General features: G+C 42.2%; 1 protein-coding gene across 4 annotated transcripts in view; it reads right to left on the reverse strand.

Annotated features, from left to right (window-relative positions):
- LOC137368889 (leukemia inhibitory factor receptor-like) overlaps positions 1-24,365 on the reverse strand; it is a 292,925-nt gene that overhangs the window by 88,408 nt on the left and 180,152 nt on the right. For all 4 annotated transcript variants that reach the window (XM_068029136.1, XM_068029137.1, XM_068029138.1 and 1 more), the window contains 3 exons: positions 11,036-11,302; positions 8,342-8,459; positions 2,258-2,406 (listed from right to left, as the gene is read on the reverse strand). In XM_068029136.1, the coding sequence (XP_067885237.1) occupies positions 2,258-2,406; positions 8,342-8,459; positions 11,036-11,302 (534 nt within the window). The remainder of the gene's footprint in view (positions 1-2,257; positions 2,407-8,341; positions 8,460-11,035; positions 11,303-24,365) is intronic.

Genomic DNA, 24,365 nt, shown 5'->3' on the forward strand with positions numbered 1-24,365 from the left:
TTTCTTCCTTGAAGGACATTAGTGAACCAGATGGGTTTTTAACGACAATCTGCTGGTTTCACAATCATCATTACTGAAAGTAGCTTTATATTCCAGATTTACTGAATAAATTTAAATTGCCCCCAGCTGCTGTGGTGGGATTTTTACTAATTAGTCCTGAACTCTGGATTACTAGTCCATTAACATTACCAGTAAGATTATTTTGGTTACTAAAAGTTACTACTCAGAGTACTAATTGTTAAAATCCAGCTATTATAAACTAACTAACTTATCACAAACCAACATTTAGCTTTATTAGAACCCTTCTTTGTAGTATGGTTCAAGTGGAAAAACTTAGGAACTAGCACAGAGTCTTGACAAGATGTCAAAGTACAGTGATTCTGGGAGATTATGTCAAGTTTTAAAATGTTTACTTGTAGCAAAAGGGCGAGACCTTGAGAGCTGACAGCAAAAACAGCTTCTGTAGATTTGTCTCATAGTGAGAAAGGCATCCTTGAAATGTAAAAGCATTGAGATGAAGTAGTCAATACAAAGGGATACTACTTGCACAAATCGGAAAGGTGAGCAACCATCACAAGATGATTCTTGGCTGGTTAAGAAAAGCATCCTTTAATACAAGACCAATAGAAACATAGACATAGAAAATAGGAGCAGGAGTAGGCCATTCGGCCCTTCTCCGACAATCAAAAAAGAACATGGCTGATTGTCTAATTTAGTACCCTGTTCCCACTTTCGCCCAATATCCCTTGATCCTTTTGGCATTAAGAAATATATCTATTCCCTTCTTGAATATATGTAATGACTTGGCCTCCACTGCCTTCTGCGGTAGAGAATTCCAAAGGTTCATCACCCTCTGAGTGAAGAAATTTCTCCTCATCCCGGTTCTAAATGGCATACCCCGTATGCTGAGACTGTGACACCTGGTTCTGGACTCCCCAGCCATCAGGAACATCCTCCGTGCCTGTCTAGTCCTGTTAGAAGTTTATGGGTTACTATGAGGTTCCCTCTCTGATTGGGAGAGGGGAGAGTTAATTGGAAAGCTCCCAGGATAAAACAACTCTTGTCTTTGACACTGTATGGCAGAGAATTTTCGAACAAGAGACAAGAGAGAGACCGACCAAAAACTTGAAGACCAAAAGCTGCAAGAAAAAAAAAAGAGGAGTTGTGTGCTTTGCCATCCAGTCTCTATAATACAGGTAATATCTGTGTTACGCTGTTAATCACTGCCTGCGTTTGTGACTAGTTTATCTGAAAACTTAACACCTTTATCTCAATAAAGTCAATTCACAACAAGCTTTGTGCTGTCAAGTCTGTTGCCATCTTAGAAGAGGGCATCAACCACCCCTACCTTATCGAATCTTACACCACAATTCTACCATTCTCTTCACTCTTTAGAAAAGAACTATTTTTTCAAGTGCAAACCATTGCAACTTGTGTGACCTGCAATATTGGGTGGGCAGACACTGATGAAACTCAAATATACACAAATGCACTTCACCCTCTGAGAATGAGCCATACAACTTGGGCAGCACAGTGGCGCAGTGGTTAGCACCGCAGCCTCACAGCTCCAGCGACCCGGGTTCAATTCTGGGTACTGCCTGTGTGGAGTTTGCAAGTTCTCCCTGTGTCTGCATGGGTTTCCTCCCACATGCCAAAGACTTGCAGGTTGATAGGTAAATTGGCCATTAGCAATTGCCCCTGGTATAGGTAGGTGGTAGGGAAATATAGGGACAGGTGGGGATGTGGTAGGAATATGGAATTAGTGTAGGATTAGTATAAATGGGTGGTTGATGGTCGGCGCAGACTCGGTGGTCCGAAGGGCCTGTTTCAGTGCTGTATCTCGAAACTAAACTTGCTCTGGAATAATTCACTCTTAACAAGACACTGCAGGGTAGACATAATGATTGGTACTGTTCTTGTATGAATGCTTAATGGACTGTAGCAAATTCTGCTCTGCACAGCTTTAGCAGTGGTGTTGACCTATTGAAAATGGATGAGTTAACATCTGTATTGAAATAGCGTAGAAAGGAATTCAATATAAGTCCATTACACGAACTCGTATGAGAACGGTTGCGATTGTAATTCTTAACCTTTTACCCACTTAATACAGTATAACTTAATGCAAAGTAACCTGATTATGTGTGAACTGTGCCCATAAAAACAAAACTAAATTATATATTCTATAATTACATTCATGCACATAGCATGAAGTGAAGGCTCTGAATCAAGTTAAAAATGAAGTGCTTCTGATATTTACCAAAGTCACTTTCCGTCATTCGAAACTCTTCAGATTTCTGTGTGCCCAGATCATTAATAGCAGTTATCTGTAATAATAAATCATTGAACACGAAAAAGTCACGTTCGACGAAATTATTAGTTCCCACCTCGGTGCATTCCCTTGGTGACCTAAGAAGAAAGGGAGAAATTATTTAATTGTACGTTTTTAAAAAGCAACTACCGTGTGGAATTCTCTCCCTTGCTTTCCACATCCAGGCTGAATCACGATGCCATCTAGCACTTCACCCAAGTAGCATTCAAATCACTTTGAAGATGAACTGATTACAAGGGCATCATAACAAAGTCTGATCCTCTCTTCATCATGAAAAACAGACTTGCATTTCTATAGCACCTTCCACAACCTCAGGACATGCCAAAGTATGTTACAGCCAATTGAGTACATTTTTTGAAGTGGAGTCACTGCTGTAATGTCAGAAATGTAGAAGCCAATTTGAACAGAGCAAGATTCCACAAACAGCATTGTGAAAATGACCAAATAATCGGTCTTAGTAATGTTGGTTGAGGGATAAATGATGGCCATGGAAAATTCCCCTGCATTTCTTCAAAGCAGTGCCATGGGATCTTTTACATCCAACAAACCTCAAATTAAGGTCTCATCTGAAAGACGGAACCTCACGGGAATGTCAACCTGCATTATGTGCTCACGTCTCTGGAGTAGGCGTGAACCCACGAACGTCTGACTCAAGAGGTGAGAGTTCCACCAACTGCCTCGGCCAACACCAGTGGATGGTGCTACTGGGTGCTAGCAAGTTCGCCCAGTTTCGTAGTTCATTATCGTCCTAGTTCATGATCCCCCAGGAATTTTTTTTTATTCGTTCTTGGGATTCAGTGTTGTTAGCAAGGCCAATATTTATTGGCCATCCCCAATTGCCTTCAAGAAGATGGTGATGAGCTGCCTTCTTGAACCGCTTCAATCCAACTGGTGTAGGTACACCCACAGTGCTATTAGGGAGAGAGGCCGAGGATTTTGACCCAGCGACAGTAAAGGAATGGCGATGTATTTGTCAGTCAGGATGATGTGTGACACTGGCGCACAGTGGTAGCAATGTATACCATCTACAAGATGCACTAAAGCAACTCATCAAGGTTTCCTTTGACAGCACCTTCCAAACCCATGGCCACTGCCACCTAAAACAGGGGTCAGAAACCTTTTTTTTTTAACCTGAAGAGCCATTTTTAAAAATTTTGCCAATAATAAAAACTATTGAGAGCTGCAACACAAAATTTGGGCATTTCTAAACCAAATACTTGGCAAGTTGCCACGTGTCTCCAATAGAATAATTTGCATATATAATAAATAGAATACATGTAATGGATTAATGTATCGATAGGAAAAAAAATTAAAATAGACCTAACTTTGAATTATTGCATTATTTGACTTTTTTAAATTATGATTTTGTCTGTAAAGTCATCTTTAAAACAAACTATAACAAACAGCATAGAATTGGGACAACTTTTTCAACTATAAATGATTTGGAGGAAAGTATAGGTGGTCTGATTAGCAAGTTTGCAGACGACACTAAGATTGGTGGAGTAGCAGATAGTGAAGGGGACTGTCAGAGAATACAGCAGAATATAGATAGACTGGAGAGTTGGGCAGAGAAATGGCAGATGGAGTTCAATCAGGGCAAATGCGAGGTGATGCATTTTGGAAGATCCAATTCAAGAGTGAACTATACAGTAAATGGAGAAGTCCTGGGGAAAATTGATGTACAGAGAGATTTGGGTGTTCAGGTCCATTGTTCCCTGAAGGTGGCAACGCAGGTCAATAGAGTGGTCAAGAAGGCATACGGCATGCTTTCCTTCATCGGACGGGGTATTGAGTACAAGAGTTGGCAGGTCATGTTACAGTTGTATAGGACTTTGGTTCGGCCACATTTGGAATACTGCGTGCAGTTCTGGCCGCCACATTACCAAAAGGATGTGGATGCTTTGGAGAGGGTGCAGAGGAGGTTCACCAGGATGTTGCCTGGTATGGAGGGCGCTAGCTATGAAGAGAGGTTGAGTAGATTAGGATTATTTTCATTAGAAAGACGGAGGTTGAGGGGGGACCTGATTGAGGTGTACAAAATCATGAGAGGTATAGACAGGTTGGATAGCAAGAAGCTTTTTCCCCAGAGTGGGGGATTCAATTACTAGGGGTCACGAGTTCAAAGTGAGAGGGGTAAAGTTTAGGGGGGGATATGCGTGGAAAGTTCTTTACGCAGAGGGTGGTGGGTGCCTGGAACGCGTTGCCAGCGGAGGTGGTAGACGCGGGCACGATAGCGTCTTTTAAGATGTATCTAGACAGATACATGAATGGGCATGAAGTAAAGAGATACAGACCCTTAGAAAATAGGCGTCATGTTTAGATAGAGGATCTGGATCGGCGCAGGCTTGGAGGGCCGAAGGGCCTGTTCCTGTGCTGTAATTTTCTTTGTTCTTTGTATTGACTTGATTAAAAAAGCTTCTAATTTATCAACTCAGCTACATTAGAAACAATCATGTTCGCAACTGTAAAACTTGTTCCTTGAACCAAAGGAATTCTCTATAACCATGCTGTAGCTATGCCATTCAAACAAGTCTCTTTAGAAAACTATGATAATTTTCATTAAAATAAGCATTTGAAACCATAAAGTGCAGCATAATGATTAGCGTTTAATCCCTACAGTAAAAACACAGCTCATACTTTCGCTGACATAATTTTTATGGCTTTTTTTCACATTAACGCAATCCATCTGGAAAAGGCTGGGAGCTGCAAATGAGATGTTTCGTGCAACTCCAGAGCCGCACGTTACAGAACCCAACCTAAAATGACAAGGGCAGCAAATGCATGGGAACACCACCACCTTCAAGTTCCCCTCCATGTTAGACACCATCCTGACTTGGAAATAGATCACCGTTCCTTCACTGTCGCTGGATGAAAATCCTAGAACTCCCTCCTTAAGAGCACTGTGGATGTACCCACACCACATGGACTGCAGTGGTTCAAGAAGGCAGCTCACCACCACCTTCTTAAGGACAACTGGGGATGGGCAAAAAAAGCTGGCCTTGCCAGCGATGCCTACATCTCATGAACAAATAAAAAAAAGCTACCATCCCCCTGTACATGAATCCACGTGACCAGAAAACAGATCCACTAGTCATTTGTCTCATTGCCCTTTGTAGAATATGACTGGTACAAAACGGCTTCACAAGCGCAGTCAATTGTAATAAATAAATAAAAGGGGAAAAAATGAACATATTTTAGTCAAGCAGCAAATTAAAATGTCAGCTTAGCTGTATCGGTACTAATCTGACCTTTAATCAAAAGGTTATGGTTCAAGTATCACTCCAAGACTTCAGCACATAATATCAGCTGACAGTGCAGTACTGAGGGAGTGCTACAGTGTCAACTTCGGAACAAAATGTTACAATAATACCCAGGCTACCTGTTGAAGTGAATTTTAAAGATTCCATAGCACTACTTGAAAAGGAGCACTGAGTTCTCCCTGTGTCCTGAGCATCACTGGTGTCTCAAACAGCACCAACAAAAACAGATTAGAACAAAAGAACAAAGAACAGTACTGCACAGGAACAGGCCATTCGGCCCTCCAAGCCTGCGCCGATCTTGATGCCTGCCGAAACTAACACCTTCTGCACTTCCGGGGCCCATATCCCTCTATTCCCTTCCTGTTCATATATTTGTCAAGATGTCTCTTAAACGTCGCTATCGTATCTGCTTCCACCACCTCCCCTGGCAGCAAGTTCCAGGCACTCACCACCCTCTGTGTAAAAAACTTGCCTCGCACATCCCCTCTAAACTTTTCCCCTCGCACCTTAAACCTATGTCCCCTAGTAACTGACTCTTCCACCCTGGGAAAAAGCTTCTGACTATCCACTCTGTCCATGCCGCTCATAACTTTGTAAACCTCTATCATGTCGCCCCTCCACCTCCACCGTTCCAGTGAAAACAATCCGAGTTTTTCCAACCTCTAATGCCCTCCAGACAAGGCAACATCCTGGTAAACCTCCTCCGTACCCTCTCCAAAGCCTCCACGTCCTTCTGGTAGTGTGGCGACCACCTCATTGCTATTTGTGGGACCTTGCTGTGTGTAAACTGGCTGTCGCATTTCACTAAATAATGACAGTGATCACACTTTAAAAGTTCTTCACTGGTTGTAAAGCACTTTAAGATGTGATATGGTGCTATTTAAATGCAAGTTGGGCCTTCAGTTCTTTTCTTAACTAAAAAGATATTTAATTAGCACATACAAAGCCTACCAAACTCAGTGTTGTCTGTCAATCAGCCATTGAGCCGACTAAGATGGCGAGCTTATGATATTTCTCCCTGTAGAAACCTGGTCAGACTGCTGGATGGAACATGCAGTCAGAGCTTTCTCAGGGTGTCTAAATTGAAAATGCTCGCCCTGTATTAGCAATGACTTACATACTGGCCTTTCACCTGAAGAAGTGATATCTGACTCGAAAAGTCAACTCTGTTTTCTCTCCACAAATGCTGCCTGATCTTCGGAGTATTTACAGAACTTTCTGTTTTTGTTTTTGTTTCACCTTCCGATGAAGGTCTGCAAGAGCCTGACGTGAAATGAGGTTAAGCGGCCTTATCCCAGTCCCCCACTGAGTATGGTTCCGCAGCAAAGAGGAAAGAGAAAAGAGGAAAGTCCTTCTATTCAACAAAACTCTGATAGAAAACACTACAATCAGTTGAATACTCAGTGCTGTTACCTCTAACTGTAGCTATTCCTAGGGAAAGCAAAAACCAGAAAACTGGTATGAATCAACCAGCAAAAACTCACATCACAAGTTTAAAAATCTCATGTCAAGTTTTGAAACTGTGTTCAATAAATCTCATCATTTGTGGGCTGGCACTATGGGGGAAAACGACCATGATAGCTGTTTGATTGCTATAAAAACCCAATATGTTTCACTTGCCTTTGATGAGAAGGGAACCTGATACTCTTAGCTAGTCTGGTCTGCACCCGACTCCTGTCCCCCATTAACACGGTTGTCTCAATGCATTCAGAAGTAGACTAGCAAAGTCACTCCGTTCTAATCAATTGCTCAAGAAGTCCCAGTACATATTTTCAGGGCAATGGGGAATGGATAACAAAGCAGTTTTGTCAGTGTCACCCGACAAAAAATAAAAAATAAAATTATACTTAATATAACCATAGGGATAAAAAGATGAGGTTAATAATACTGAAGCATAGAAAATTATAACACAGGAAGCCATTCAGCTTGTCATGCCTGTGCAGGCTCTTCAACAAAGCAGTCATGCTTGGTCTCATATCCCTGCTTTTTGTCTTAACCTATAAGTCCCTTATCCCCATGTACATGTCCAACTCCCTTTTATAATTATTTATGGAATCAGCTTCCACCACTTTTTCAGGTGGAGTTCCAGATCCTGACCATTGAGTTAATATTTCTCTGAGAAAATATTTCTCCTGTCCCCTCGAGATCTTTTTAAATCTATGATCTATTATTGACCCTCTCGAGAAGCAATAACTTTTTCTATCTACTCTATTAAAACCTCTCATCTTGAAAACTTCTATTAAGTCACCTCTAAACTGCCTCATCTTTCCAACCTCTCTACATAAGTAAAGTGTCTCATCCCTGGTCAGATCCGAGTAAACCTCCAGTATATCTTTCTACATCAAACTGACATTTTTTCTGACACTTGTTAAAATGATAATTATAAGCTTAGTGGATAAATGCAGCATTAGGCACAGAAAACAGAGGATCCTAGCTTTGAATCCTGGTCATTATTGGGTTTGATGGTCCCAGATGGAACAGCTGCAATTGGCCTCAATACCCCAGCTCCAGGGAGGTGAGAAGATGTGAGATAGGTAAGGAGGAAACCTGTCAGAGGTTCTCTACTGCTAACTGCATGGTCAGTCCTTCTGGAAAGTGTATGTGTGTAGACATCAGAGAAGCTCTGGAGTCAGCTGTTTTACATTTCATGGTCCAACAGTCTGCTGACTAAAAATAATCTTACTTGTTTTTTTAAAAAACGATATGACAACACAGCAATAATCCAAGTCCAGGTAAAGCTATGAGAACTCACCGAGAACAGGCGGTGTAGTGAGTTTCTATATTTGTGTCTCTTCCTGGATTCCATGAACAGATGAGTGTATTGAAATTCCGGGTTACACATTCCAAATCTCGAGGGGCATCTGGAGGAACTACAGAAACACAGATATCTGAACTCCAGTTTCTAAATTGTTCAGACAGCATAGCGCCTTTAATGTAATAAAATGTCCCAAGGCGCTTTACAACATATGACACCGAGCCACAAAAGGGGATATTAGGTCAGATAACCAAAAGTTTGGCCAAAGTACTTGGTTTTAAGGAGTATCTTAAAGGAGGAAAATGAGGTGGAAAGGCAGGGAGGCATAGGGAGGGTATTCCAGAGCTTGGGGCCTAGGCAACTGAAGGTGCAGTGATTTATCTTATCAAATCTTACAGTTCTTATGGAATTTACAGTACCCATTCAGCTCAATTGGTATATACCGGTGTTTATGCTCCATACTAGGTTCTTCCTGCCCTTCTTCATCTAACCGAACCACATATCCTTTGATCCCTTTCTCCCTCCTGTGTTTATCGAGCTTTTCCTTAAATCATAGAATGGTTACATGACAGAAGGCAGCCATTTGGCCCGTCGCGTCTGTGCTGGCTCTCCGAAGAAGCAATTCACCTAGTTCCACTCCCCCACCTTCTCCTGTGTCCAATGCCCTCTTGAATGCCTCAATTGAACCTGCCTCCACCACACTCTCAGGCTTTGCATTAGAGATCCTAACTACTCACTGTGTGAAGAAGCTTTTCCTCATATCAACATTGCCTCTTTTGCCAATTATCTTTAATCTATGCTCTCTGGTTCTTGATCCTTCCACCAATAGCAACAGTTACTACCTTTCCTCTCTGTCCAAAACCCTTATGATTTTGATCACCTCTATTAAATCTCCTCCCAACCTCTTCGCCAAGGAAAACAGTCCCAACTTCTCAATCTAGCTTTCTAACTGAAGTTCCTCCTGGAACCATTTCTGTCAACATTTTCTTCATCCTCTCTTAATGCCTTCACATCTTCCCTTAAATGCAGCACCCAGAACTGGACACAATAGTCCAGTTGAAGCTGAACCAGTGTTTTATATAAGTTTAACATAACTTCCTTGTTTTTGTACTCTGTGCCCCTATTGATAAAGCCGAGGATACTGTAAGCTTTATTAACCACGCTCTCAACCTGTCCTGCCACCTTCAATGATTTATGCACATATACACCCAGGTCCCTCTGCCCCTGCACTCCCTTACAATTGTGCCTTTTTTTAAAAATATTGTCTCTCCACGTTCTTTCTACCAAAATTAACCACTTCACACTTCTCTGCATTAAATTTCATCTGCCACTTGTTTGCCCATTCCACCAATCTGTCTATGTCCTTTAGAAATTCTATAGTATCCACCTCACAGTTCACAATACTTCCAAGTTCTGTATCATATGCAAATTTTGAAATTGTGTCCTGTACGCCAAGGTCTAGGCCATTAACATATACCAGGAAGTGCAGGGATCCAAACACCGACCCCTGCGGAACCACACTATAAACCCTCCTTCAGTCCGAAAAACATCCATTAACCACGACTCGGTTTCCTGTTACTCAGCCAACTTTGTATTCATGTTGCTGCTGTCCCTTTTATTCCATGGGCTCTAACTTTGCTGACAAGCCTGTTACGTGACACTTTACCAAATGCCTTTTGGCAGTCTATGTACACAACATCAACAGCATTACCCTCATCAACCCTCTCGGTTATCTCATTAAAGGACTCAAGCAAGTTACTAAAACATGATTTGCCCTTAACAAATCAGTGCTGGCTTTCGCCAATTAACCTGCATTTGTCCAAGTGACTATTCATTTTGTTCCGAATTATCATTTCCAGAAACCTCCCCACCACCAATGTTAAACCAACAGCCTGTAATTGCTAGGTTTATTTTTACACCCTTTTTTGAACAAGGGTGTTACATTTTCAATTCTCCAGTCCTCTGGCACCACCCAAGACTAAGAAAACATGGAAAATTATGGCCAGCGCCTCCACAATTTCCACTCTCACTTCCCTCAGTATCCTTGGTTGCATCTCATCGTATCCTTGGATGCATCTCATTCTGTCTCGATGCCTCATCAACTTTAAGTACAGCAAGCCTATCCAATACCTCCTCTTTATGAAATTTAAACCATTCAAGTGTCTCAACTACCTTCTCTTTCATCATGACCTGTGCAGCATGTTCTTCCTTGGTAAAGAGAGATGCAAAGTATTCATTTAATACCTCAGCCATACATTCTGCCTCCATGCGTAAATGCCTTTTTGGTCCATCATTGGCCCAACTCCTCCTTTTACCACCCCTTTATTATGCCTATAGAAATGATACTAGCTATTTGCCTCATATATTCCTTCTACATTCTAACCACTCTATGGATAAAGATATTTCTCCTGAATTCCTTATTCAATACATGGCCACTTGTTTTGGACTCTAATGAAAATGGAAACTTTTTCTCTACAACTAGCCTATTGAATCCTTTCATAACTTTGAAGACCCCAATCAGGTCATCTCTCAGTGAAGACTTCTACAGAAAAGAGCTCCAGCCTATCAGTCTTTCCTTTTGCACCACAACCCCATTTACATGCTAATTCATTTGACTGTAGAAAATGCACCAAACCCCACCTTTGCAATTTGTGTGTGTGTTTCCGAGTCCCTTCATGACATGATACTCACATCCGATCTTGATTAAAGTTGTGTAAGACTCCTCTTCAGATATGCACATCAGAATTTCTCCTTTCCTGCTCGTTAGGCCAAGGTTAAGCAGCATCACCATGCTAGCACTGGAGTTGACCTCAGTGTAGTGGCTGGCGGGGAGTAGCTTGCCACCATAATTCCATTCTACCTTATCAGCAGCACCCTGTCTGCAAAAGGAGCAGGTTATGTTGTGGTTGGAGCCAACACTGGCTACCAAGTTGTTTGTAGAAATGGAGCCACACTGACCTACAGGAGTAAGAAAATAGCTTTTAGTTCCTTTACCTGTCCTTATGCTGTGGAGGACATGTTTCTGGAGTGCGTTAGAAATGGTTTTCTAGAGCAGTATGTTGAGGAACAGACTAGAGAACAGGCTATTTTAGATACAATACTATATAATGAAAAAAAGCTAATTAATAATCTTGTTGCAAAAGAACTTTTAGGGATAAGTGACCTTAATATGATAGAATTTTACATTATGTTTGAAAGTGAGTTAGTTCAATCTGAAGCCAGGGTGTTATATTTGAACAAAGGAAATTATGAAGGTATGAGGGGTAAATTGGCTGAGGTGGTTTGGGAAAATACATTAAAAGGTATGACAGTACATAGGCAATGGATAGTCTTTAAGGAAATATTATATTGTTTACAGCAACTATACATACCTTCAAGGCACAAAACCCCCCAAAACTAAATGCAGTCAGCCATGGATAACAAAGGAAGTTAAGGATTGTATTAGATTAAAAGGCCTATAAAATTGCCAGAAATTCTAGTAAACCTGAGGACTGGGAGGATTTTAGAATTCAGCAAAAGAGGACGAAGAAACTGATGATGAAAGGGAGAATAGAATATGAATGTAAGCTAGAAAAAAATATAAAATCAGACTGTAAAAGCTTCTATAGGTACGTAAAAAGGAAACGTTTGGCTAAGACAAATGTGTGTCCATTACAGGCAGAGTCAGGAGAATTTATAATGGGGAATACAGAAATGGCAGAGAAGCTAAATGATTACTTTGTGTCTGTCTGCACTGAGGAAGATACAAGAAATCTCCGAGAATTAGATATCCAAGGAATTAGGGGGAATGAGGAATTGAAGGAAATTAGCATCAAGATTGTTGTTTTGGAGAAATTAATGGGGCTGAAAGTTGATAAGCCCCCAGGACCTGATATTCTACATCCCAGAGTGTTGTAAGAGGTAGCTATGGAAATAGTAGATGCGTTGGTGATCATCTTACAAAATTCTATAGATTATGGAGCCTTACATAGAGTCATTACAGCACAGAAGGAGGCCATTCAGCCCTTTGAGTCCATGCCAGCTCTCTGCAGAGAAATTCAATCAGTCCCATTCCTCCACTCTAACCCCGTAGCTCTGCAAGTTTATTTCCCATCCAATTTCCTTTTGAAATCATTCTTCGTCTCCACTTCCACCACCCTTGCAGGCAGCAAGTTCCAGGTCGTTAGCACTCGGTGCACAGGAAAAAGATTCAGATAGTTACAACTAGGAAAAGCAATTACATCGATTCCACTCTTCTTGCACGCAAGCTTTGTTCTGTTCTGCCAATCTAGACTCCTTTCCCCATCTTGACCTTAAAAGAACAGCTACTGCTCCTTCTTTCAATGTAGTATACTATATTCGCTGCTCACAATGTGGTCTTCTCTACATTGGGGAGACCAAACGCAGACTGGGTGACCGCTTTGCGGAACACAACTGCTCAGTCCGAAAGCATGACCCCAACCTTCTGGTTGCTTGCCATTTCAACACTCCCCACTGCTCTCATACTCACATCTCTGCCCTGGGATTGCTGCAGTGTTCCAATGAACATCAACGCAAGCTTGAGGAACAGCATCTCATTTACCGATTATGCACACTACAGCCTGCCGGACTGAACATTGAGTTCAATAATTTCAGAGAATGACGGGCCCCCCATTTTACTTTTATTTTTAGTTTTTTTTTTCTGTTTTTATCTTCTTTTTGTGTTTATTTTATCTTAGTTTGTTCAGTTTGCTTACCCACTGTTTCTTTTCATGTTTGTACTTGCGGCTATTCAGTTCTCAGTCCGTTAACACCCTTTCTGTACGAATGCTTTGTCTTTCAACACACCATTAACATATTGTTTGCCTTTGCTCCATGACCTTCTGGTTGGTTATTCTCTGTGACCTTGTCCTATCTACACTTCTCCTTTGTTACCTCTTGCCCCACTCCCACTTTACTTGCTTAAAAGGGGCGGCACAGTGGCGCAGTGGTTAGCACCGCAGCTCCAGCGACCCGGGTTCAATTCTGGATACTGCCTGTGTGGAGTTTGCAAGTTCTCCCTGTGACTGCGTGGGTTTTCGCAGGGTGCTACGGTTTCCTCCCACATCCAAAGACTTGCAGGTTGATAGGTAAATTGGCCATTATAAATTGCCCCTAGTATAGGTAGGTGGTAGGGGAATTGAGGGAAGGTGGGGATGTGGTAGGAATATGGGATTAGTGCAGGATTAGTATAAATGGGTGGTTGATGGTGGCACAGACTCGGTGGGCCGAAGGGCCTGTTTCAGTGCTGTATCTCTAAATAAATAAATAAAATAAAATAAATAAAAACTTTTCACATTTCTAATATTTGCCAGTTCTGAAGAAGGGTCGCTGACCTGAAATGTTAACTCTGCTTTTCTCTCCACAGATGCTGCCAGACTTGCTGAGTATTTCCAGTATCTGCAGTATTTTGCTTTTATTATAGCTACTGCTCCTTAACTGGCATCATTAGCACGAGTCATTAATAACATAAACCCACTACCAATTACAGTGAAATGGTAGCATAGCAGCAACATTACAAAACCAGTAATCCAGAGGCCCAAACTATTGGTCTAGAGACACGAGTTCAAATCCCACCAGGGCAGTTGGGGGAATTTAAAATCAATGTGCCAAAATTGGAGAGCTGTCCCACAGAATCGTCAAGCAACGATTCTTGTTAAGTAAGGGGGTGAAGGTTTATTGGGTGTAGGCAGGAATAGAACAAAAAACAAAGAACAAAACAGCACAGGAACAGGCCAATCGGCCCTACAAGTCTGCGCCGATCTTGATGCCTGCCTAAACTAAAACCTTCTGCACTTCCGGGGACCGTGTCCCTCTATTCCCATCCTATTCATGTAATTGTCAAGATGCCTCTTAAACGTCGCTATCGTACCTGCTTCCACCACCTCCCCCGGCAACAAGTTCCAGGCACTCACCACCCTCTGTGTAAAGAACTTGCCTCGCACATCCCCTCTAAACTTTGCCCGTCGCACCTTAAACCTATATCCCCTCGTAACTGACTCTTCCACCCTGGGAAAAAGCTTCTGACTATCCACTCTGTCCATGCCGCTCATAACTTTGTAAACCTCTATCATGTCGCCCCTCCACCTCCGTCGTTCCAGTGAAAACAATCCGAGTTTATCCAACTTCTCCTCATAGCTAATGCCCTCCAGACCAGGCAACATCCTGGTAAACCTCTTCTGTACCCTCTCCAAAGCCTCCACGTCCTTCTGGTAGTGCGGCGACCAGAATTGCAAGCAATATTCTAAGTGTGCCCTAACTAAAGTTCTGTCCAGCTGCAGCATGACTTGCCTATTTTTATACTCTATGCCCCGACCGATGAAGGCAAGCATGCCGTATGCCTTCTTGACTACCTTATCCACCTGCGTTGCCACTTTTAGTGACCTCTGGACCTGTACGCCCAGATCTCTCTGCCTGTCAATACTCCTAAGGGTTCTGCCATTTACTGTATACTTCCCACCTGCATTAGACCTTCCAAAATGCATTACCTCACATTTGTCCGAATTAAAATCCATCTGTCATTTCTCCGCCCAAGTCTCCAACCGATCTATATCCTGCTGTATCCTCTGACAATCCTCATCACTGTCCGCAACTCCACCAACCTTTGTGTCGTCCGCAAACTTACTAATCGGACCAGCTACATTTTCCTCCAAATCATTTATATATACTACAAATAGCAAAGGTCCCAGCACTGAGCCCTCCGGAACACCACTAGTCACATCCCTCCATTCAGAAAAGCACCCTTCCACTGCTACCCTCTGCCTTCTATGACCGAGCCAGTTCTGTATCCATCTTGCCAGCTCCCCTCTGATCCCATGTGACTTCACCTTTTGTATCAGTCTGCCATGAAGGACCTTGTCAAAGGCTTTACTGAAGTCCATATAGATAACATCCACTGCCCTTCCTTCATCAATCATCTTTGTCACCTCCTCAAAAAACTCAATCAAATTAGTGAGACACGACCTCCCCTTCACAAAACCATGCTGCCTCTCGCTAATAAGTCTGTTTGTTTCCAAATGGGAGTAAATCCTGTCCCGAAGAATCCTCTCTAATAATTTCCCCACCACTGACGTAAGGCTCACCGGCCTATAATTTCCTGGATTATCCTTGCTACCCTTCTTAAACAAAGTAACAACATTGGCTATTCTCCAGTCCTCTGGGACCTCACCTGTAGCCAATGAGGATGCAAAGATTTCTGTCAAGACCTCAACAATTTCTTCCCTTGCCTCCCTCAGTATTCTGGGGTAGATCCCATCAGGCCCTGGGGACTTATCTACCTTATTGCTTTGCAAGACACCCAACACCTCCTCCTTTTTGATAATGAGATGACTGAGACTATCTACACTCCCTTCCCTAGGCTCATCATCCACCAAGTCCTTCTCCTTGGTGAATACTGATGCAAAGTACTCATTTAGTACCACGCCCATTTCCTCTGGCTCCACACATAGATTCCCTTCTTCTGTCCAAAAATGGGCCAACCCTTTCCCTGGTTACCCTCTTGCTCTTTATATACGTATAAAAAGCCTTGGGATTTTCCTTAATCCTGTTTGCCAATGACTTCTCATAACCCTTTTAGCCCTCCTGACTCCTTGCTTAAGTTCCTTCCTACTGTCTTTATATTCCTCAAGGGATTCGTCTGTTCCTAGCCTTCCAGCCCTTATGAATGCTTCCTTTGTCTTTTTGACAAGGCTCAAAATATCCCGCGTTATCCAAGGTTCCCGAAACTTACCAAACTTAACATGCCGGTCCTGGATTCTAATCAACTGACGTTTGAAAGACTCCCACATGTCAGATGTTGATTTACCCTCAAACAGCCGCCCCCAATCTAAATTCTTCAGTTCCTGCCTAATATTGTTATAATTAGCCTTCCCCCAATTTAGCACCTTAACCTGAGGACTACTCTTATCCTTATCCACAAATCCCTTAAAACTTATGGAATTATGGTCACTGTTCCCGAAATGCTCCCCTACTGAAACTTCGACCACTGGCCAGGCTCATTCCCCAATAGCAGGTCCAGTACGGCCCCATCCCTAGTTGGACTATCTACATATTGTTTCAAGAAGCCCTCCTGGATGCTCCTTACAAATTCTGCCCCATCCAAGCCCCTAGCACTAAGTGAGTCCCAGTCAATATAGGGGAAGTTAAAATCACCCACCACTACAACCCTGTTACCTTTACATCTTTCCAAAATCTGTCTACATATCTGCTCCTCTACCTCCCGCTGGAATGTGGAGTTGAGGTTACAATCAGATCAGCCATGATCTTACTGAATGGCAGAACAGGCTCAAGGTGCCGAGTGACCTACTCCTGCTCCTAATATTTATATACGTTCGTATGAATAATCTGCCAGCTAAGGAAGTACAGACATAAATGTAAGGGATGTTTGAGGTTGGTGCTTTAACAGGACAATCTAAATGCAATTTTGATTGGCCAACTAGCTTCTTTTCTTTTTTAAGTCCCCAAGTTTTTATATGAGGGTCAATCGACAGGTCTGCCAGTATCTTCTGTCCATTCATTTTAATAGACTGAAATTCCTGCACGGACTGCTGACTTCTCGGTTTAAAATCTCAGTGCGCACTCCCAGTGTTAACACTCCACACTGGGATCACAAATCCATAAAATTAATCTTTTGCCTTCAGAATTACCCAAATCTCCTTCTGAAATCTTGATGTGCTTACGATGCAGTATTTATTCCTCTCAGTTGAGGGGGCTTCTCTGCAATTTTCCAAAGCAGTAATGTCTGTATTTCTATTCGGTAGACGAACTAAGCAAAAACTAAACCAGCTTCAACAGTTGTGAAAGCTGAGAACTGAGATCTACTGTTTCTTTTTTCAACTAAAGGTTCTTCTATTTATTTTTTGTGACCGAACAAATAATTTGTTCCCAGACTGTGCAATAATAAATTACAGCAATGAAAACAATTTACACTTCAAACTTGCAGCACAGAAAACGGGTCATTCAGTCCATGGTCTGTGCTGGTGTTTATGCTCCACACGATTCTCCTCCTGAACTACTTCATCAGCCCGATAAAAAGACCCTTTTCTTCCTTTCTCCACCATGTTTACTTAGATGCAGCGAAGGGGGAGCAGCGGTCAGGGACAGGAGAGTGTGGCTGCAACTGAGGCAGGTAAGAAGACCCAGAGGGCAGCAGCCTCAGCCTTACAATTGTCCAACAGTTTTGAGGTTCTTTCAGCTTGTTTGGATGAGAGTGGGGGGCCTGCAGGGTGAATGAGCAACCTGACCATGGTACAGGAAGCCATTCAATGGAGGGAGAAAAAATGGAATGTACTGGTAGTATGGGACAGTATAGTTAGATGGATTGACACTGTTCTCTGCAGCAAAGAACGAGAGTCCGGATGGCTGTGTTGCCTGCCCGATTCAGGACATCTGCTCAGGGCTGGAGAGGAACTTACGGTGGGAGGGGGAGGATCCAGTCGTTGTGGTCATGTAGGTACCAACGACATAGGCAGGACAAAGAAAGAGATTCTGCAAAGTCAGTATGAGGAACGAGGCACCAAATTAGAAAGCAGAACCTCAAAGGTAATAATCAATGGATTATTACCTGAGCCATGTGCAAACTGGCATAGGGCAAATAAGATTAGAGTAATTAATGCGTAGCTCAAAAAATTGTGTAGAAGTGGGTTCCGGTTCGTGGGGTACTGGCACCAGTACAGGGGAAAGTGGTGGCTGTACCGATGGGACGGTCTACACCTGTATCATGCTGGGGCCGGTGTTCTATTGAGCCGCTTAACTAGGGAAGTAGAGAAGGTTATAAACTGAATAGTGGGGGCAAGGGATCAAATCTTGGAAGATATGGTAAATCAAGTAGCGACAAGGCAAGAGAGAAAGATATTAATATGGGAAATGATAAACAGACTGTGACAGGAAGGGACAAAGCGTACAAATCTAAGAGTAAATCAACTGATAAGGCTAGAGGTTATAAAGATAATAAAAGGACACAACTAAAGGCTCTGTATCTGAATGCACGTAGCATTCAAAACAAAAAGATGAACTGAGAGTGCAAGTAGAAATTACTAAGTATGGTCTGATAGCCATTACAGAGACATGCCCACAGGGTGACATAGATTGGGACCTGAATATTGAAGGGTACGTGGCATTTAGGAAAGACAGGAAGCTAGGAAAAGATGGAGGAGTAGCTCTGTTAATTAATGATGGTATTCGCACAATAGAAAGGGATGACCTAAGTTCAGGAGACCAGGATGTAGAAGCAGTTTGGGTAGAGATGAGAAATCATAAAGGCAAGAAGTCACTTGTGGGAGTGATGTACAGGCCATGTAACATTAACCACTGTAGGACGGGGTATAAAGGAAGAAATAATGGCAGTTTGTCAGAAAAGTACAGCAATAATTATGGGAGATTTTAACCTACATATAGACTGGAAAAATCAGATGTGCAGAGGTAGTCTAGATGAGGAGTACATAGAATGTTTTCGGGATCATTTCTTGGAACAATATATTCTGGAGCCAACCAGAGAGCAGGCTATACTAAACCTGATATTGTGCAACGCGACAGCATTAATTAATGACCTCATAGTTAAGGTGCCCCCAGGTAGCAGCGATCATAATAAGTTTGAATATTACATTCAGTTTGAGGGAGAGAAGAGTGGGTCCAAGACTAGTATTTTAAACTTAAATAAGGGCAATTATGAGGGCATGAAAGCAGAGCTAGCTAAAGTGAACTGGCAAATCAGGTTAAGGGATAGGTCAACAGAGAAGCGGTGGCAGACATTTAAAGGAATATTTCAGAATAGATACATTTCAACGAGAAAGTAAAATTCCAAGGTGGGACCAGTTCAAGATTAAAACAGACAAGCTTCAAGAAAAAGCCGATAATTGCGCAAAGATGGGAGACAGGTCAGATGATTGGACAGAATATAAAAAACAGCAAAGAATGACTAAAATTTGATAAGGAAGGTAAAACTAGAACACGAGAGAGAGAAAGCTAGCTAGAAATATAAAGACAGCTAATAAGAGTTTCTATAGATCTTTAAAAAAGAAATGTTAACAATGTGAGCGTGGGTCCTATAAAAAGTGAGTCTGGGGAATTAATAATGGATAATAAGCAGATGGCTGATGAACAGGTATTTTGCATCGGCCTTTACTATTGAGGATACAAGTACCATCCCAGTATTAGCTATAAGTCAGGAAATGGAAGGGAGGGAAGAACCCATGAAAATTACAATCACCATGAAAGTGGTACTGAACAAATTGTTGGAGCTGCAGGCTGACAGGTCCCTGGGTCCTGATGGACTTCATACTAGGGTGTTAAAAGAAGTGGCGAGTGAGATAGTTGATGCATTAGTTTTAATTTTCCAAAATTCTCTAGGTTCGGGGAAGGTTCCATTAGATTGGAAAATAGCAAATGGAACTCTTTTATTCAAAAAGGGAGGGAGACAGAAAGCAGGAGACTACAGACCAGTTAGCTTAACATCTGTCTTAGGGAAAATGTTAGAAGATATTATTAGACATTATAACAGGGTACTTAGAAAAATTCAAGGTAATCAGGCAGAGTCAACATGGTTTTGTGAAAGGAAAATCATGTTTAACCAACTTTTTGGAGTTCTTTGAAGAAGTAACATGTGCTGTGGATAAAGGAGAACCGGTGGATGTATTGTACTTAGATTTCCAGAAGGCATTTGATAAAGTGCCATATCAAAGGTTATTGCAGAAAATAGAAGCTCATGGTGCAGGGGGCAACATTTTGGCATGGATCAAAATTGGCAAGCCAACAGGAAACAGAAAGTAGGCAAGATGTAACAAATAGTGTGCCACAGGGATCAGTGCTGGGGCCTCAACTTTTTACAATTTATACAAATGACTTGGATGAAGGGACCAAAGGTATGGTTGCTAAATCTGATGACACAAAGATAGGTAGGAAAGTAAATTGTGAAGAGGACATAAGGGGGCTACAAAGGGATATAGATAGGTTACGTGAGTGGGCAAAGACTTGGCAAATGGAGTATAATGTGGGAAAGTGTGAAATGGTCCACTTTGGCAGGAAGAATAAAAAAGCATATTATCTATATGGTGAGAGATCACAGAGCTGGGAGATGCAGAGGGATCTGGATGCCCTAGTGCATGAATCGCAAAAGGTTAAAAGCATGCAGGTACAGCACGTAATTAGGAAAGTAATAGAATGTTATTGTTTATCACAAGGGAACTGAATACAAAGGTATGGAGGTTATGCTTCAGCTATTCAAGGCATTGGTGAGACCACATTGTGTACAGTACTGGTCTCCTTATTTAAGGAAGGATGTAAATGCGTTGGAGGAAGCACAGGGAAGGTTTACTAGACTAATACCTGGAATGGATGTGCTGTCTTACGAGGAAAGATTGGACAGGCGAGGCTTGTATCCACTGGAATTTAGAAGAGTAAGAGGCGATTTGATTGAAACAAATAAGATCGTGAGGGGTCTTGACAGGTTGGATGTGGAAAGGATGTTTCGACTTGTGGGAGAATCTAGAACTAGCTGATGCCCCGAGCCCAGTCCCTATCCATTTCTCTATAATTTGGCCTGTAATCACCCTTTGTCCTTACTGTTCATTATTGTCCAAAGACTAAATCTAATTGCTAGGTCTATAAAATGTAGTATGAAAATATTCTCGTCTTTGTTCCACACTTTTAAGCCCATGGCATCTACCACGTTAAAGTCACGTGCCAACAGAAAGCTGACAATAGGACATGATGGTGTCCTCCGATACTTTTTACAAATTTCACACTTTTCACAAATCTGTTCTATTATCCTTGCATACTCATCAACCACACCTGCATCTTTTAGTAGGGTTTTTACTCTCTGACAAGGGTTAGCAAATTGTGTAACTTTATGACAATTTTCCTTTTATCTCTCTGATTCGTAACACCCAATGCCATCAATACTTCTCTAACACTCTGACTAGAAATATCAGGTTTTGTTAAGGGTTTTGTTAAGGGTATACAATGATGCCCGAACTGGGTAAATTGCAAATTCACTGGCTTCCCAAAAATAATTGCATTATCAAGCTCCATATCAAGTTTCATCTGTGGCTTTTTCATTGAAGTCTTACTCAACATTAAAGATATCTCACTGGAGACTACATCAGTACTGATAAAGTGGCTTACCCTTGCGATTTTACATGGGATTACTACTATTTTCAGTGACTTCAATACGTTGTCATTACCAAACCTAAAGCTGGTAGTATTTTCATACTCCTTAACCTTGCGTCGATCCTCACTACCGAGTGAATCCAGATAACACTGAAACCAATCAGTTCCACGTACTGTCGACGTATAAGCACTATCCAGTACCACACAGTTGAACAAATCCGCAACCAACACATTTATCACAGGACTATAACTCCTTGCGACTCGTACAATTCGCTCAGATCCATCAGAACTTCCTCTTCTGCCTCAGGACTTTCGGCATCATGTTATTTTGAAGACTCTGCCCCTCTGCTTAGGGCAGGTCATTGCATCATGATACTTCGAGTCACATCTGAAGCACCTATTAACTGTTTCATGGCTATTGTTGGATTCAGTCACCTATGATTGCTGTTCCAATTCTGTCTTGCACTCTAATATTCAGACCTGCTAAAGGTGCTTTGATTCTCATTCCTCCGGTCTTTCACTCTTCCATTGTACTTAGGCCTGCAGTATCCGGATTATTTCTAAATCTTGTAAACATTGAGTCCTCCATTCTTTGCGTCACCACAGAATGCCCCGCTTGTTCCACCAGGACTGCAGGAAATGACTGTTTCCCCAGGAACTTTTTTTAAGGTTGCGGACATTTGGTCCAACAGGGAGTCTTTGTCCAAGAACCGAACCCCAGTTAGAACCAGGAGCCTGTCCATATGTGACACCCCAGCACAATCTAGCAATTTAAAAGCTAGCACTGAACCAGGCATCTCCAAATTGAATTTCCTCAATCTTCTATGAAGTCTGTTCCTCCATTGAATAACCATCTGTTTTCCTAAATCTATCAAAGTGGGAAGTTGTGTGTGGAATCAGAGGAGATAGGGGAAGCGTTAAATGAATATTTTTCGTCAGTATTTACAGTAGAGAAAGAAAATGTTGCCGAGGAGAATACTGAGATACAGACTACTAGACTAGATGGGATTGAGGTTCACAAGGAGGAGGTGTTAGCAATTTTGGAAAGTGTGAAAATAGATAAGTCCCCTGGGCCAGATGGGATTTATCCTAGGATTCTCTGGGAAGCCAGGGAGGAGATTGCAGAGCCTTTGTCCTTGATTTTTATGTCGTCATTGTCGACAGGAATAGTGCCAGAAGACTGGAGGATAGCAAATGTTGTCCCCTTGTTCAAGAAGGGGAGTAGAGACAGCCCTGGTAATTATAGACCTGTGAGCCTTACTTCGGTTGTGGGTAAAATGTTGGAAAAGGTTATAAGAGATAGGATTTATAATCATCTTGAAAAGAATAAGTTCATTAGCGATAGTCAGCACGGTTTTGTGAAGGGTAGGTCGTGCCTCACAAACCTTATTGAGTTTTTTGAGAAGGTGACCAAACAGGTGGATGAGGGTAAAGCAGTGGATGTGGTGTATATGAATTTCAGTAAGGCGTTTGATAAGGTTCCCCATGGTAGGCTATTGCAGAAAATACGGAAGTATGGGATTGAAGGTGATTTAGTGCTTTGGATCAGAAATTGGCTAGCTGAAAGAAGACAGAGGGTGGTGGTTGATGGCAAATGTTCATCCTGGAGTTTAGCTACTAGTGGTGTACCACAAGGATCTGTTTTGGGGCCACTGCTGTTTGTCATTTTTATAAATGACGTGGATGAGGGTGTAGAAGGGTGGGTTAGTAAATTTGCGGATGACACGAAGGTCGGTGGAGTTGTGGATAGTGCTGAAGGATGTTGTAGGTTACAGAGGGACATAGATAGGCTGCAGAGCTGGGCTGAGAGATGGCAAATGGAGTTTAATGCGGAAAAGTGTGAGGTGATTCACTTTGGAAGGAGTAACAGGAATACAGAGTACTGGGCTAATGGGAAGACTCTTGGTAGTGTAGATGAGCAGAGAGATCTTGGTGTCCAGGTACATAAATCCCTGAAAGTTGCCACCCAGGTTAATAGGGCTGTTAAGAAGGCATATGGTGTGTTAGCTTTTATTAGTAGGGGGATCGAGTTTCGGAGCCACGAGGTCATGCTGCAGCTGTACAAAACACTGGTGCGGCCGCACCTGGAGTATTGCGTGCAGTTCTGGTCACCGCATTATAGGAAGGATGTGGAAGCTTTGGAAAGGGTGCAGAGGAGATTTACTAGGATGTTGCCTGGTATGGAGGGAAGGTCTTACGAGGAAAGGCTGAGGGACTTGAGGTTGTTTTCGTTAGAGAGAAGGAGGAGGAGAGGTGACTTAATAGAGACATATAAGATAATCAGAGGGTTAGATAGGGTGGATAGTGAGAGTCTTTTTCCTCGGATGCTAATGGCAAACACGAGGGGACATAGCTTTAAGTTGAGGGGTGATAGATATAGGACAGATGTCAGAGGTAGTTTCTTTACTCAGAGAGTGGTAGGGGCGTGGAACGCCCTGCCTGCAACAGTAGTAGACTCGCCAACTTTAAGGGCATTTAAGTGGTCATTGGATAGACATATGGGTGAAAATGGAATAGTTTAGGTCAGATGGTTTCACAGGTCGGCGCAACATCGAGGGCCGAAGGGCCTGTACTGCGCTGTAATGTTCTATGTTCTAAAGTCTGACCATGCCTCATACACACTCAATAGGTCATCCTTCTTGTAAATTTCAACCAAACATTCTAATAGAAAATTCAGCCCTTCATCAGTATCCAACTGACGAGCATCAAGTTCAGAAAACATAACTTCTGATTTTACTTTTGGTAGGAAGTGACAATGCCAAGGCCACATCTTGTTTCCTTTTTGGTAGAGATGTAACCCTTGTCCACATATCCACTTCATTCTTCCACTGGACATATAGTTCAGACTCCATGAACACCAGAGGGTAATCATACCCTGTCAATTTGCACTTGCTTTCTGCCCTATTTCTCACAATAGCCT

Source organism: Heterodontus francisci, chromosome 4 (genome assembly GCF_036365525.1).
Source record: "Heterodontus francisci isolate sHetFra1 chromosome 4, sHetFra1.hap1, whole genome shotgun sequence".
NCBI lineage: Eukaryota > Metazoa > Chordata > Chondrichthyes > Heterodontiformes > Heterodontidae > Heterodontus > Heterodontus francisci.